The sequence below is a fragment of the Notolepis coatsorum genome (genome assembly GCF_963971535.1).
Source record: "Notolepis coatsorum genome assembly, chromosome: 14".
Classification (NCBI taxonomy): Eukaryota; Metazoa; Chordata; class Actinopteri; order Aulopiformes; family Paralepididae; genus Notolepis; species Notolepis coatsorum.
In genome coordinates, this window is record NC_140178.1 from 53349363 (window position 1) to 53364362 (window position 15000).

The following is a 15000-nucleotide window of genomic DNA, read 5'->3' on the forward strand; positions in this document are numbered from 1 at the left end:
TGGCGTTCTGCCAAACAAATTATGTCAGACAAAGACACCCCTGCTTGGGCGTCGCACCTAATTGCGGAGGTATCTATCATCAAAGATTCATTCCAGCTAAGGTTTGATGAGCTCAGTGAATCGATCAACGGAGTAAAGAAGGACACACGGGCTATTCTGCAAAGAATATCCAACGCGGAGAACCGTATCGGAGCGGTAGAAGACCAGATGGCCGTAGACGGCAAAACTTTGAAAGACCTGACGGGAGACGTGGACTACTTGAAAACCAAATTAACCTACATGGAAGCGCAGAGCAAGAGAAATAACATCGTATTGGTCGGCCTGAAAGAGGGAGAGGAAGCCGGTGACCCGAATAATATGATTAATGGCATTCTGAGATACATCCTGGATTTAAAGGACACTGACCAGGTACCAGAGGTAGAAAGGCACCATCGGACTCTCCGACCCAGACCAGACCCATCGGCACCTCCTCGCCCGTACATTATACGGCTGCTGAGATGGAACGACAGGCAGGACATCTTGAGAGCCGCGGGGAAGAAAAAGAAGCTGACATGGGGAGGAAGGCCGCTTCACGCATTCCAGGATCTACCCGTGGAAATTAAAAAGCAGCGCGCCGGTTATACCGACATCAAGAAGAAATTGTGGGACGCGGATGTCCGTAATGGCATACTGTACCCTGCGAGGCTGATAGTCACCATCGACGGCGAAACATCCATCTATAATAACCCCACGGATGCAGCGAAAGGATTGAAGATCAAGCTTCCTAATATTTTTGGTTAATGGACAGAGCATAGAGGTATGACACGCCCACCACTCACTGACAGTTGACAGTTGACAGTAGACATGGCAACTGAGTTATTTAGTGTGGGTGATGACTTGAGCAAGATCCCGTGCAAGGTATGCAATGAACATTAAGGGCAGCCTCTTTCATTATACTGTTTATTATTATAATACATTTTTTTTGGTTTGTGTGTATGTATATATGTGTGTATGTGTGTATATGTATATATGTATATATATGTGTATATGTAGGTATATATATATTATTTTGTTTTCTGAGGTTATGTATTGCACTGCCCCTATAGTAATAATTTCGGATGCACGGATCATGCATTTAATTAAGGACATGGTCTGATCACTGCGTGCGGATAACTGTGTTTATCAGTGTGTTCACGGACAGGGGATGGACACAGGTTCTATCTCCCTTATATTATGTGTGTGCCCTTTTATTGGCACTTCTTGTATGGTTTGTTATGTGTTTTGTGTGTATTTCCCCTTGTTGGTGCAGACCATTGATAACTTCAACATATATTCAGTATTTTCCTTTTTATCCAACCTTTTCAACAAGCTAAAGCGCAATATAATTTTTGATGGCCACAATTAACATGATTAGTTGGAATGTAAACAGGGTTTCAAATAAAACAAAGAGATATAAAGTCATTAGTCATTTGAAATCCCTGGACTGTGATGTTGCGATGTTGCAGGAGACACATTTGAAGGATGAGGACTCTATTAAGTTGAGACAGAGATGGGTAGGCCAGGCCTACTCAGCACCAGGTACCGGGGCATCTAGGGGCGTCAGTATTTTAATAGCAAAACGACTGACGTTTAGACTATCTCAAAAAATTATTGACAAGGATGGCAGGTTTATCATTCTATCAGGTTTTTTACAAAATACTAAATGCACGTTAGTAAATGTCTATGCACCCAATATTGGTCAGGCCGAATTTCTATCCAAATTGAGTGTGGCATTATCTCATTTTGCGGCAGACCATATTTATTTAGGAGGTGATCTCAACCTAGTTAGTGACCCGGCAGTGGATAGATCGGGCCACCCACTCATATCAGATGGTGCATTGTCAGCAGCGCTCAATGAGTTGCAGGTATCTCTGGCTTTGACAGACATATGGCGGGTAGTAAACTCTCTTGCCCGAGAATATACTTTCTATTCACACGCTCATAATTCGTACTCAAGGATTGATTACTTTCTTTTTTCACAATGTACAGTTGAGAATGTGATAGAGTGCAACATCCATAATATTATAATCTCAGATCATGCCCCCATGTCAGTGCGCTTAGCTCTCTCTGTAAACAATCACAAAAGTAAACAATGGAGATTTAACAACTCTTTGCTAAAAGATCAAGAGTTTGTATCTTTGATAAATGTGAGAATAACTGAATTTATAAATATTAATCTAAAATCTGTCCCTTCAATACAAATGGTGTGGGAAGCATTCAAAGCAACTTGCAGAGGGTGGATTATTAGCTATTCTACAGCCAGAAAGAAGAAAATGATAATGAAGAAAAACAACTTAATATTAGAACTTAAGGCTGTAGAAACATAACACATGCTTAACCCTGGAAATATACAACTGAAAAATACTATGTTGATTCTTAAGACAGAGTTGCAATCAATTATACATGAGGAGACAGCGTTTGCTCTTTTCAGACTTTGATTTGAAGTCTTTATTTCGAACATGCAATGAATACAACAAACAATAACAAAAAAGAAAAACAACTCAATCTGCATGTTCGAAAAGGAGTAGGAAGAAGTATACACTTATTTAATCCTACCCCTTTTCCACTACTCAAATGAGTGTACTATTTTAAACATAAAAAAAGAAAAGAAAAGAAAAGAAAAAAAAAATATATATATATATATGCAAAACAAAAAACAAAAACTATATATGTATAAAATAAAATAAAATAGAAACTAAATAAAAATGTAAACACCTGTGAATATCAAGTCCCTTCTTCATCCCTGTACCTTGTGAACATAATTTCCTTATACATCAGTTTGAATTGTCTCATGTTTGGACTCAGTAGGAAATATTTTGAATCAGGAGATAAAGCCGGTAAGATGCTAGCACTAAGATTAAAACAATTAGAAAATCGCCAATCAATACCATTTATATGTGATAGTACAGGTGCAGTTATTTATGAACAAACAGAAATTAATAAAGCTTTCAGTGATTTTTATAGTAAACTCTATCAGTCAGAAGGATCTAAAAAACAGGAAGACATGGATATATTTTTTAAGGACATATCCTTACCCACATTACAAGAGGTAGAAAGGGAGCATTTAGAGGGTCCTATCAGAGAATCAGAAATCATATCTGCCATGAACCTCCTTTCAACAGGGAAAGCACCAGGGAATGATGGATACACCTTAGAGTTTTACAAACAGTTTCAACACAGGCTAACCCCACTGCTTACACTAGTATTCAATGACATAATAGTTCATCAATCCATGCCTCAGAGTATGTGCCAGGCTACTATCTCTTTGTTACCTAAACCTGATAAAGATCACTCACAAATGGGTAATTATCGTCCCTTAAGTTTATTGAACAGCGATTATAAGCTATTTGCTAAGATCCTGGCCATGCGCATAGAGACAGTCATGCCTTCACTGATCCACCTTGATCAAGTAGGGTTTATTAAAGGCCGCCACGTTTCTAATAATATGAGGAGACTATTTCATGTCATGTCAAAAGCGGGCAACCTACAACAACCAGCGGTAGCTTTATCCTTGGATGCTGAGAAAGCTTTCGACAGAATAGAATGGCACTATCTGTTTTATGTTCTTACCAGATTCGGTTTTGGACCCACGGTCATACATTGGGTGATGGCGCTCTACAACAAACCACTAGCTTCAATTAAAACAAATGGCATTATATCTCAACCGTTTCAGCTATTCAGGTCCACCCGACAGGGTTGTCCGGTTTCTCCATCACTCTTCATCCTCGCCCTCGAACCGCTGGCATGTGCCATACGAGCAGAGGAGAAAATCACGGGCATCAATATTGGGGGGCATGACTTTAAAGCTAATCTGTATGCAGATGATGTACTATTAACACTAACACAACCCTGTCAATCAATCCCACAGGTGATGAAGCTGATTAAAGCATTTGGGGAGTTTTCAGGATATAAGGTGAACTTTAATAAGAGTAAAGCTATTCCTCTGAATAACCTGACCCATCCTTCACATATTGGTTCTGCCCCCTTACAGTGGAGATCACAAGGTATGAGATACCTCGGAATAAACATCCGGACACCTATAGACACGATTTTTTATTCTAATGGTCCACACCTCTTGAAGACAATTAGGGAGGATATTAAGAGATGGACAGTGTTACCCATTTCATTATGGGGTAGAGCAGAGATAATAAAAATGAATATTTTACCTAGAATATCATTTCTAATATCAGCTGTTCCACTAAAATTCCCCTCGTATTGGTTTAAAGAGATAAATAAGCTATTTACAGGTTTCTTATGGAGGGAGAAGACACCTAGAATCAGCTACAAGAAATTGATGAGACCAAGAAATAGCGGTGGACTTAGTATTCCGGATGTTTACTCATACTATCTCTCTTATAATGCCAGATTCCCCTTGTCATGGGGTTACATATGCAAGACCGAAATAGGCAGTTGGAAATGGATTGAGGAGAATATTTTATCAGAACTTGGTAAGACGGTATCCTTGGTATCATTATGGTTTCACCCCAAACCTAACTTTAAAATGGATAACCCGATAATAAGATTTTCATGTGAGATAATCAAAACCCTACAGAAACGGCTAGCCTTCAAAGGGATCTCTTTACCTTCATGCCCCATATGGTCTAACCCCCTGTTAATGGCTGGGGGCAGCACACTAGTAAATACTTCATGGCAGGGTAAAGGAATACATCAACTAGGACAGATTGTGAAGGATGGAGAGACGATACCTTTTAATGAATTGAAAGATCTGTATAATTTAAGAGATAGTGAATTCATGTTGTACTTTCAGTTGAGATCTGTAGTAAGATCAGTATCCATGAAAAATAGAGATATGGGGATACATAAGGATTTGGATGACAGACTAAGAAGGATCGCTTCAGAAAGGAGGTCAGTATCTAAGATCTATTATACAACGGCATGCAAATTTCTCGATTCTGATTGGCCATTCACACGTCTTTATTGGTAACAATCCACGGTCCTGGGCTCAGGACCCGCCCACAACCAAATCACATAACCCTCCCCGGCTCACTCCGGGAGAAAACAGGATCGCGGAGATCAAATGGTTATGTTGAAAGCACCATAACGACTAAATATGAAGCGATTCTGTCAAGGGGAATGTGTTAGTATTTTAAACAATGTTGGATGATGTAATTGATGGGTCTTGACTCAATCTAGAACAAAAGAAAAATCGCGGATTGATTGATAGATTAATTGATTGATTTAAATTTCTTCCTTCCTACTTTCTTGCAGCGTTCTCTCTCACACTGTCCGACGCTGGCGTACCCACAAACACACACACACACATACACACACACACACACACACACACACACACACACACACACACACATACACACACGCACACACACACTGTGACACACACACACACACACACACACACACGCACACACACACACACACACTCCTGTTTTTCCTATAGGGCAAAGAAAACGTTTTAATAAATTTTCAATCAATCATTCCAATAATACACAGTTGGATGTGTTAGTTGGTTGGATGCACTTCAAGCTGCTTCCACATGAGGCAACTTCTCTCAATCATTCCAATAATACACAGTTGGATGTGTTAGTTTGGTTGGATGCACTTCAAGCTGCTTCCACATGGAGTTGTGGGAACTACTTTTTCTGGCGGATGGTTTTTTCAATAAATCTTCGATTAATGTGTGTTTATTGTATAGAAATAAGGTTGGATGAATCTGGCAGTTGTATAAAAGCTTTACACCACGTGCAGTCGTGATTTGTGACCAATAAACCATGCCTAGGGGGGTCTAACGACCCTCGGCTGCGCCTCGGGCCTAACAACCACCCCTAGGCATGGTTTATTGGTCACAAACCACTCCTGCGTGTGATGTAATGCTTAATTATACAACGGCATGCAAATTTCTCGATTCTGATTGGCCATTCACACGTCTTTATTGGTAACAATCCACGGTCCTGGGCTCAGGACCCGCCCACAACCAAATCACATAACCCTCCCCGGCTCACTCCGGGAGAAAACAGGATCGCGGAGATCAAATGGTTATGTTGAAAGCACCATAACGACTAAATATGAAGCGATTCTGTCAAGGGGAATGTGTTAGTATTTTAAACAATGTTGGATGATGTAATTGATGGGTCTTGACTCAATCTAGAACAAAAGAAAAATCGCGGATTGATTGATAGATTAATTGATTGATTTAAATTTCTTCCTTCCTACTTTCTTGCAGCGTTCTCTCTCACACTGTCCGACGCTGGCGTACCCACAAACACACACACACACATACACACACACACACACACACACACACACACACACACACACACACACACACACACATACACACACGCACACACACACTGTGACACACACACACACACACACACACACGCACACACACACACACACACTCCTGTCTGCAACAGCGGGGGAGTCAGACTGAGAGAGAAGCAGCGCTGTTTTAAGTGAGCATGGTCTATTGAATTGATTGATTGGTTGATTGCTAATTTTATTACTGTACCCCTGGTTTCCAACTGGTTAAGTTTAGGCTAAAAGAAATAAATAAAAAAATAGGGCGAAGAAAACGTTTTTTTCCTATAGGGCAAAGAAAACGTTTTAATAAATTTTCAATCAATCATTCCAATAATACACAGTTGGATGTGTTAGTTGGTTGGATGCACTTCAAGCTGCTTCCACATGAGGCAACTTCTCTCAATCATTCCAATAATACACAGTTGGATGTGTTAGTTTGGTTGGATGCACTTCAAGCTGCTTCCACATGGAGTTGTGGGAACTACTTTTTCTGGCGGATGGTTTTTTCAATAAATCTTCGATTAATGTGTGTTTATTGTATAGAAATAAGGTTGGATGAATCTGGCAGTTGTATAAAAGCTTTACACCACGTGCAGTCGTGATTTGTGACCAATAAACCATGCCTAGGGGGGTCTAACGACCCTCGGCTGCGCCTCGGGCCTAACAACCACCCCTAGGCATGGTTTATTGGTCACAAACCACTCCTGCGTGTGATGTAATGCTTAATAGGTTACTGTCACTTAGCTCATCAGATGGCCTGGCCTCCATTAAACAGCAGTGGGAGAGGGATTTGAAGGTCTCCTTGACTGCTCCACAATGGGAGACGGTTTTAAAAAATACAACAACATCATCAAAATGTGTAAGATATAAAATGATACAATTAAAGGTAGTTCATCGAGCTTATATTACACCATGTAAAATTAAAAAAATGGATCAAGCCATCTCAGATTTGTGCTGGCATGGATGTGGGGAGGTAGGAACACTCATCCACATGTTGTGGCATTGCCCCACAGTGAAGAGTTTTTGGCACAAGGTCATTTTAAGACTATCCTCTATTCTCAGTGTTAAGATACCCTTATGTCCAAAAGTCTGCCTCTTGGGCATAGGGGTAGTTGGTATACAATCAGCACTTACGCAACGCATCATTACACTAGCACATAATTTATGTCAGTTAAGCGTACTATCATGATGAACTGGAAGATCCAAAAGCCAAATTGTTTCTGCATGGACACCTGGATGAGGGATTTCATGGACCTATTGACAATGGAACGAGCAGCCTCAACGCTCGCTGAACATGACCATGGAGAGGACGGTCCCTGGATCTATATAAGGACATATTTGGAGAATACTTATGACTGAAAGCAGGAGTGTTTGATCTGCACCCCCCCCCACCCCCCCCCCCCCCCATTTTGTTAGTATGTTTTGTCTGTATTGTACCGTTTGTGAGTTTTGTTTTGTCTGTATTGTACTGTATTGTATTGTTTATTGTTTGTGAGTTTAGTTTTGTCTGTATGGTACTGTATTTATGTTGAGCTGTTTTGTGTTTCAAACTATTAATTAAAAAAAAAAAAAAAAGTTGTATTTGTCACGGCATACAAGTTTACAATGAAATGCGGGTGGTCTTGCCCGCAACGATGTGCATAATACAATAGTAATAACATATAATAGAATCCAATAGAACGACATTGTGCAATAAAACAAGTAAACAGAGTAGGGCATATCGGTATATGTACATAAGTTATTTACAGAGCATGGTAGGACATGCTAGGTCCTGTCAATAGAACGACATTGTGCAATAAAACAAGTAAACAGAGTAGGGCATATCGGTATATGTACATAAGTTATTTACAGAGCATGGTAGGACAGGCTATCTGTCTACCTGTATGTCATATATGTTATCATGAATTGAAAATGGGGGACCCTGATGTAAACAAGACAATGAATTGAAAATGATGGACCCTGATGTAAACAAGACGAAAGTCTAGGCCTACCATAAGTTCAGGGTACGCATCCAGATTAGATTCACATGGCGGAGTACAGGGAAAACGCTCATCATTGCTGACGCGTCTTGTAAGATTTGCTGCCATATTAATGTATTATACATTCAATATATACTTCAATATATCGAACATAACATAACATTATATTTGCGGCATTACATTTGCGGCATCTTTTTATCTTCTTGGCACGATAACCTCGATAACCTTACGCGCACCTCCCTTGCGTACCTTAGAGAGGGGCTTCGCTCAACCAATCAGAGAGGGGCTTCGCTCAACCAATCAGAGAGGGGTCTGCAGAAATGGAGCTCAACCAATCAGAGAGGGGTCTGCAGAAATGGAGCTACGAAAAGTAGAGACGCGGCGCCGGGTGAGCCGAACATTAGGCGAGGCTATAGTTGGGAGTTGCGCAAGCGTGCAAAATGTTTCCTTTTTTCTTTTTTGCTTGCGCATGCTGCGTGCACCTGCAAACAGTAGAATTCAGTAGAATTCATACAGTACAATACACACACCCACTAGGCTACTACAGCGAGCCCCACTCATTCAATATATAGTGCAAATTAAGTGTTCAAATTAAGACATCCAATATGATTAACCATTGTCTTACCTTAATGCAGCAATATGTAATGTTTCGTCTTGGCATCAATGATCTTTTATGCTTTAAGTTTGTCTGTGAGATCACTTTCAATGTGAAGCAGACTCACAGTTGACTGTCTCTCCTGGCGCATTGTTGTTCTTAGCCAGTTTCGAATGCACCTCATTGCTGAGAAAGACCGTTCAAGACAAGTTGCGGTGCCGACAGCAATGAAGGAAAAGTTTTCGTAATTTGGATCTTATCATGCTTTGAAAACAATGTACATACAGTAGCTCTAAAAAGTGTCCACGATTTGATGAACTCTGACTCTCATCATGCCCTCGTAGAGCAAGCCCTTGTTTGCCAAGATAAAGCAACATACAATAGCCTCAGGTGATCCGGTGTTATCCCCAGGGGCAGCCTGGGCAGGGCTCGCTGTGGCTGGAAGGGCGCGGTCGCTGGTGCTGCTGCTGGCAGCTTCTGAATTACTTTGTTTATATGTTGCCTTGGAAAAAGACTGTATATCCATTTAGCTTTTTGAAATTTGACTCAAAATAGCGCGCTGGTGTTTGCTACAAAGTGATTGGTGGGGGAAATTCGGAATGCAGATGTTTACAAAAAAATTATTATGCTTTGCTGCTGATCAGGATGTGATTGGCTACATTATTTAACCTGAGCCTACCCATAATCACCAGATTGTCACCAGGGGGTTGCAGCAACAACACACACACAATATAGTAGCCTATATAATGCTGCGCACATATATTATGTATCATTTTCAAAATTCAGTTTAAAGATTTCCAGCATAACATTTGGGTAGGCTTAGCCTACCCTCGCCTTCATTACCCGCCGCCTATGCTTATACATGTGCTCAACATCCTTTGAGTCAGACTATTTTGTGATACATCTAAACTAACAGACTAAAACAGTATCATAAACAAAACTGTGACTTGGACATGGGTTATTTGCATATTATTTGCATATTATTTACCACATCATGATTATAATGATTACAGTACACTCATAATATGCTTCTGATGGTGTTTGATGCTCATAATACTATCTTATGACAACACAGGAGGACGTACAGGAGCTGAACAAAAGGCTGGGGACCATCGACTGCCAGCTGAGGAGGTCGGAGATGAGTAGGAAACACTTGGAGATCTCCAACAAGAAACTACTGGGCTTCGCACAGGTAACACCACCAATATACCGTATTTACCCCTAGGCTATGTGTAGGGTTCCTTATCTTTAGGTATCTTTAGGCTATGTGTAGGGTTCCTTATCTTTAGGTATCGGTAACACTTTATAATAACACTCAGTTATAAGGCCTTTATAATGTATTTGTAGATAATGAACTAATCATGAACAAACCATTTATATACATTCATAAATTATTATTAAATCATTTATTTGTATAACAACTATATTTGTATAACATTTACAAATTAGTTCTACATTATTTATAACTCATTATCAACATTGTTTGTACTTGATTTGTTCATCATTAAATAATGTTGTTTAATGTGTAGTAACACATTTCTAGATGCTTTGAAAAATGGATATGAAAAAACAACTATATTGTACCTCCATTTATTTGTTCACGTTCAACAAATGACATTCATAAAACATCCATAAATCATTTACAGATGCTATTGTGTGCCCTAATCTAAAGTGAAGCCTATTCATCATTAACAAATGTCTAATACTGTTAATTATTTGTTAACTTTTTCATCATCTGTTACAAATGTTGTAGACAGTTTTTGGATACACCCTTCTTTGTGACATCAAACAGTGACAGAATTAGGACTATAGATAAATGCAATTTTATTAACATATAAAATACATGTGCACACAACATAGTGTAACTTGGGGGGCACTAGGACCCTAGGAGCATGTAGAGGAGGTCTCACGCGAGTGAGACTTGACTTCACGCTTGTTGCCGTCTGTTTGAATGGAAGCATGATATACATTAGCAGAGCCAAGTTATTCATGCTGCCCCACGCTTTTAAGGTATGAGCAGGCTAAACACCTTTTTTGTTTATTCAGTTCCAGCTCTGAACCAATATAGGAAACGCCAAGGAAATCATTCAAATAAGCTTCATTTTTATTTGAAACAAAAATTATCAATTCTGTCTCCCCCAGTGTGTGTGTGTGTGTGTGTGTGTGTGTGTGTGTGTGTGTGTGTGTGTGTGTGTGTGTGTGTGTGTGTGTGTGTGTGTGTGTGTGTGTGTGTGTGTGTGTGTGTGTGTGTGTGTGTGTGTGTGTGTGTGTGTGTGTGTGTGTGTGTGTGTGTGTGTGTGTGTGTGTGTGTGTGTGTGTGTGTGTGTGAGCGCACTTTATTATACTGACTGGCTGTCACTGGATTGACACACACATAGACTGAAGACTGAGACACATACAGTAGACCAAAGACTGACGCACACACATAAAGCAAAGACTGACACACACACATAAAGCAAAGACTGACACACGCACATAAAGTGATGACTGACACACATACAGTAGACCAAAGACTGACACACACACATAAAGCAAAGACTCACACACACACATAAAGCAAAGACTGACACACACAAATAAAGCAAAGACTGACACACACACATAAAGTGATGACTGACACACACACATACATAAAGCAAAGACTGACACACGCACATAAAGTGATGACTGACACACACACATAAAGCAAAGACTGACACATGCACATAAAGTGATGACTGACACATACATAAAGCAAAGACTGACACACGCACATAAAGTGATGACTGACACACACATTTCGTCTATTTGTAACATGAATCCTATCGTTATGTTGTGAGGAGGACACGTGATAATTGGACACATGAAACTTACCAACGTGTTCTCTGTCTCGAGAGCTTTAGACTAGGCAGAATTTCAGAAAATGTGCTTGTATAAAGTGCTGAAGGCATTTCGTGTTTATTTTTGGTACACAACATTTCTAGGGGTATTAAGGGGTGCTGAATCCAAATATGCTGTATACCAAGCTCAAAAATGTCAAATAAGGCCTCAAAATTGAGAAATCCAACATGGCCGCCAGCACCAGGCCCTCTCTCCACAAAAACAGGTGCTAAACCCACAGTTTTTATTCTACTGACATGAAACTTTGCACAGAACATCTGCACCTATGGAGGAAGAAAGTAGGAATATAGCTGGGGTGCAACCATGAGTAACAGGGTGTTTTTGACTGTCTAACTGTAATCTTTGTATAGGCGAGGATACAAAAAATTACATTTCTTCAGTGTTTGCAGGAATACTACAGCAATTTGGTAATAACTGTACAGTGTTGGACACCAACATTAGAATCCCCCAAGTCTTAGCTTTCTTCAGGTACCAAGTTTATGCAAGTAGCTCTTATAAATCTGGATATATAAGCATTTTAATGTAAGCATGCTGTTTTAGGCGAATTTTCTAAAAATAAATGGTGGGGCTTAATGAGTTAAGTGTGCCTACACAAGGTACAAACCTGAATTAAATGTGCTTTTGTAAGTTTTCTTACATACATCAACAAGGACGTAGTCACACCGGAGATTCAAGAATCCATACTTGGCGCAGAACACCTTGGACAGGCACAATTGAAAATGTTTGTGGACAAACATTTGTGTGAACCTCCAGATAGTGACCAGCACCTGAACCTGAAATCACCCATTCGAAAGAACAAAGCCAAGACATTTGCCTCTTTGTATGAAGTTGTGCAACTTTCCAAGAACAAGCAAAACACCATCAAAGTGGACAGGCAGATTCTACAAAGGCTCATCACAGCTTACAGAGCAGGTCGTAAGGTAGATCTTGACAATATCCTCCAGCATGAGCTCATGCCCATCCCGCCATCTCTGGCCACAACTAACGGGAGTCTACATTCCACCAACAAGTCTGTGTTAGCAAATATACTGACGAAACAAGTTAAAACAGCTGTGGGGCGGCTTTGGCTCAGGGGTAGAGCGGGTCGTCCAATGATCGAAGGGTTGGTGGTTCGAATCCCGCTCAAGCCCATGTCCATCCCATCGCCGTTGTGTCCTTGGGCAAGACACTTAACCTACTTGCCTCGTATGAATGTGTATGCATGTGAATGAATGTTGGTGGTGGTCGGAGGGGCCGTAGGCGATGATTATTCGCCGCGCTTCCGTGAGTCTGCCTCAGGGCAGCTCTGGCTGCAATTGTAGCTTACCACCACCGGTATGACTGTGTATGAACGAATAATGGACTCTGTGAAGCGCTCTGGGTGTCATGAAGAGCGCTATATAAATCCAAGCCATTATTATTATTATTAAAACCCCTGCCGATCTTACCCTTCAGGGACCCAGCTGCCTGGTCATTGATGGCCAAGCTCTGGTAATGGCACTCGGAAAGCCACCTGACACTACAACATTTGGTGACTATGCCAACAAGTTCACTGACACCGTGTTGAAGATGGGAGCAAAATACCAGAGGGTAGATGTCGTCTTTGACAGATACCATGACCAATCCATCAAAACAGGCACAAGGGTGAAACGCAAACAGCGCCATAGACCAGTACGTCATGAAATCAAAAGCAAGTCTGTTCCACTTCCTGCCGATTAGTCGAGCTTCATGGCCCTTGAAGACAACAAATCAGATATCGCTCTCAAACCACCTGATAGAACACAGCCCGGATTATGAACCTGTAGTTGTAGTATCAGGGAGGTTTACTGAAGCGACAACTGTCAAGTCAACAGATCCAGATCTTGAAGTCTCCTCTCTGAGTGCTGACCATGAGGAAGCTGATACACGTCTGATTTTCTCATCCAGGCTCCAGTAGAAACAATCGTTGTGTCAGCGCGTGACACAGATGTGCTGCTTCTACTCTTGGCTCACTATGACAGAATCCGATGTACGCATCTCTACATGAAAGCTGGGACATCGAAGGATCCAAAATATTCTGGTAAAAAGCGGGGAGGTGGAATAGCTTTCATGTTGAACAACAATTGGTGTGATCCAGGCAACATGAAGGAGCTTTCAAACCACTGCTCCCCAAACCTGGAGTATATATCCATCAAGTGCCGGCCATTCTTTCTCCCGAGAGAATTAACGTCGGCCATTCTGATCGGAGTGTATATTCCACCACAAGCAAACACAGGCGACGCGCTCTCCAAGCTCCACGACGAGGTAAACAAGCTCCAAGCAGCTAACGTTGACGACGCTGCTATTTTGGTTGTGGGTGATTTCAATAGTGCTAATCTGAGAAAAGTGCTGCCAAACTTCTACCAGCATGTGACTTGTTCTACCAGAGGCGGGAACATTTTAGACTATTGCTACTCGCAATTTAAGAGTGGGTACAAATCACATGCTGCCAGTCCTTTCGCCAAGTCAGATCACGACCCCATCTTTCTTGTACCGCAGTATAAACAAAGTCTCAAGCGCATTCCTGTAGTATCGCGAGAGGTGAAGCGCTGGACGGTGGCGTCGGAGGAGACGCTCCAAGCTGCACTAGAATGTACAGACTGGGGGGTGTTCCGCGATAACACAGATAATATTAATGACTACACGGAAACAGTGCTGGACTTTGTTTGTACTTTGGTAGAAGAAACAATCCCCTCTACCACAATTAGAGTTTACCCAAACCAAAAGCCATGGGTAGACAAATCTGTCCACGAAGCTCTGAAGGCGCGCACCTCAGCATACAACGCCAGGCTTGTGACAGGCAACATGAATGACCACAAGGTGGTGAGATACAATGTTAGGAGGACAGTAATAGAAGCAAAAAGGCGCTACAGGGATCAAATTGAACTTCAATATGAACAGGCTGACTCTAGAGCTATGTGGCAGGGCCTCAGAACGATGACAGATTACAAAGGCACCTCCCTCAAACTGAACAGTGACATCCAACTGGTAAATGATCTCAATACCTTCTATGCGAGGTTTGAGGCTGGGAATAACAGCACCAGCCTACAAACCACTGCAATGGAGGGGGGGGGGGCACTGCTGATGGAGACTCAGTGTTCAGGATAACAGAACATGATGTGAGGAGGACGTTTAAGAAAGTGAATATCAGGAAGGCAGCAGGACCGGACAGTATCCCTGTTCCTCCCTCCCCATCAACCTGGACCCCCTGCAATTTGCATACCGCCCCAACAGGTCCACGGAGGA

At 41.4% G+C, this 15000-nt stretch overlaps 1 protein-coding gene across 1 annotated transcript in view; it reads left to right on the forward strand.

Moving 5' to 3' along the window:
- The window catches only part of LOC311239840 (syntaxin-binding protein 4), a gene marked incomplete at both ends in the record, with an annotated part of 344479 nt that overhangs the window by 325571 nt on the left and 3908 nt on the right, over nucleotides 1-15000 (forward strand). The window contains one exon of the mRNA XM_084328288.1: nucleotides 9953-10069. Coding sequence (XP_084184414.1) covers nucleotides 9953-10069 — 117 coding nt within the window. The remainder of the gene's footprint in view (nucleotides 1-9952; nucleotides 10070-15000) is intronic.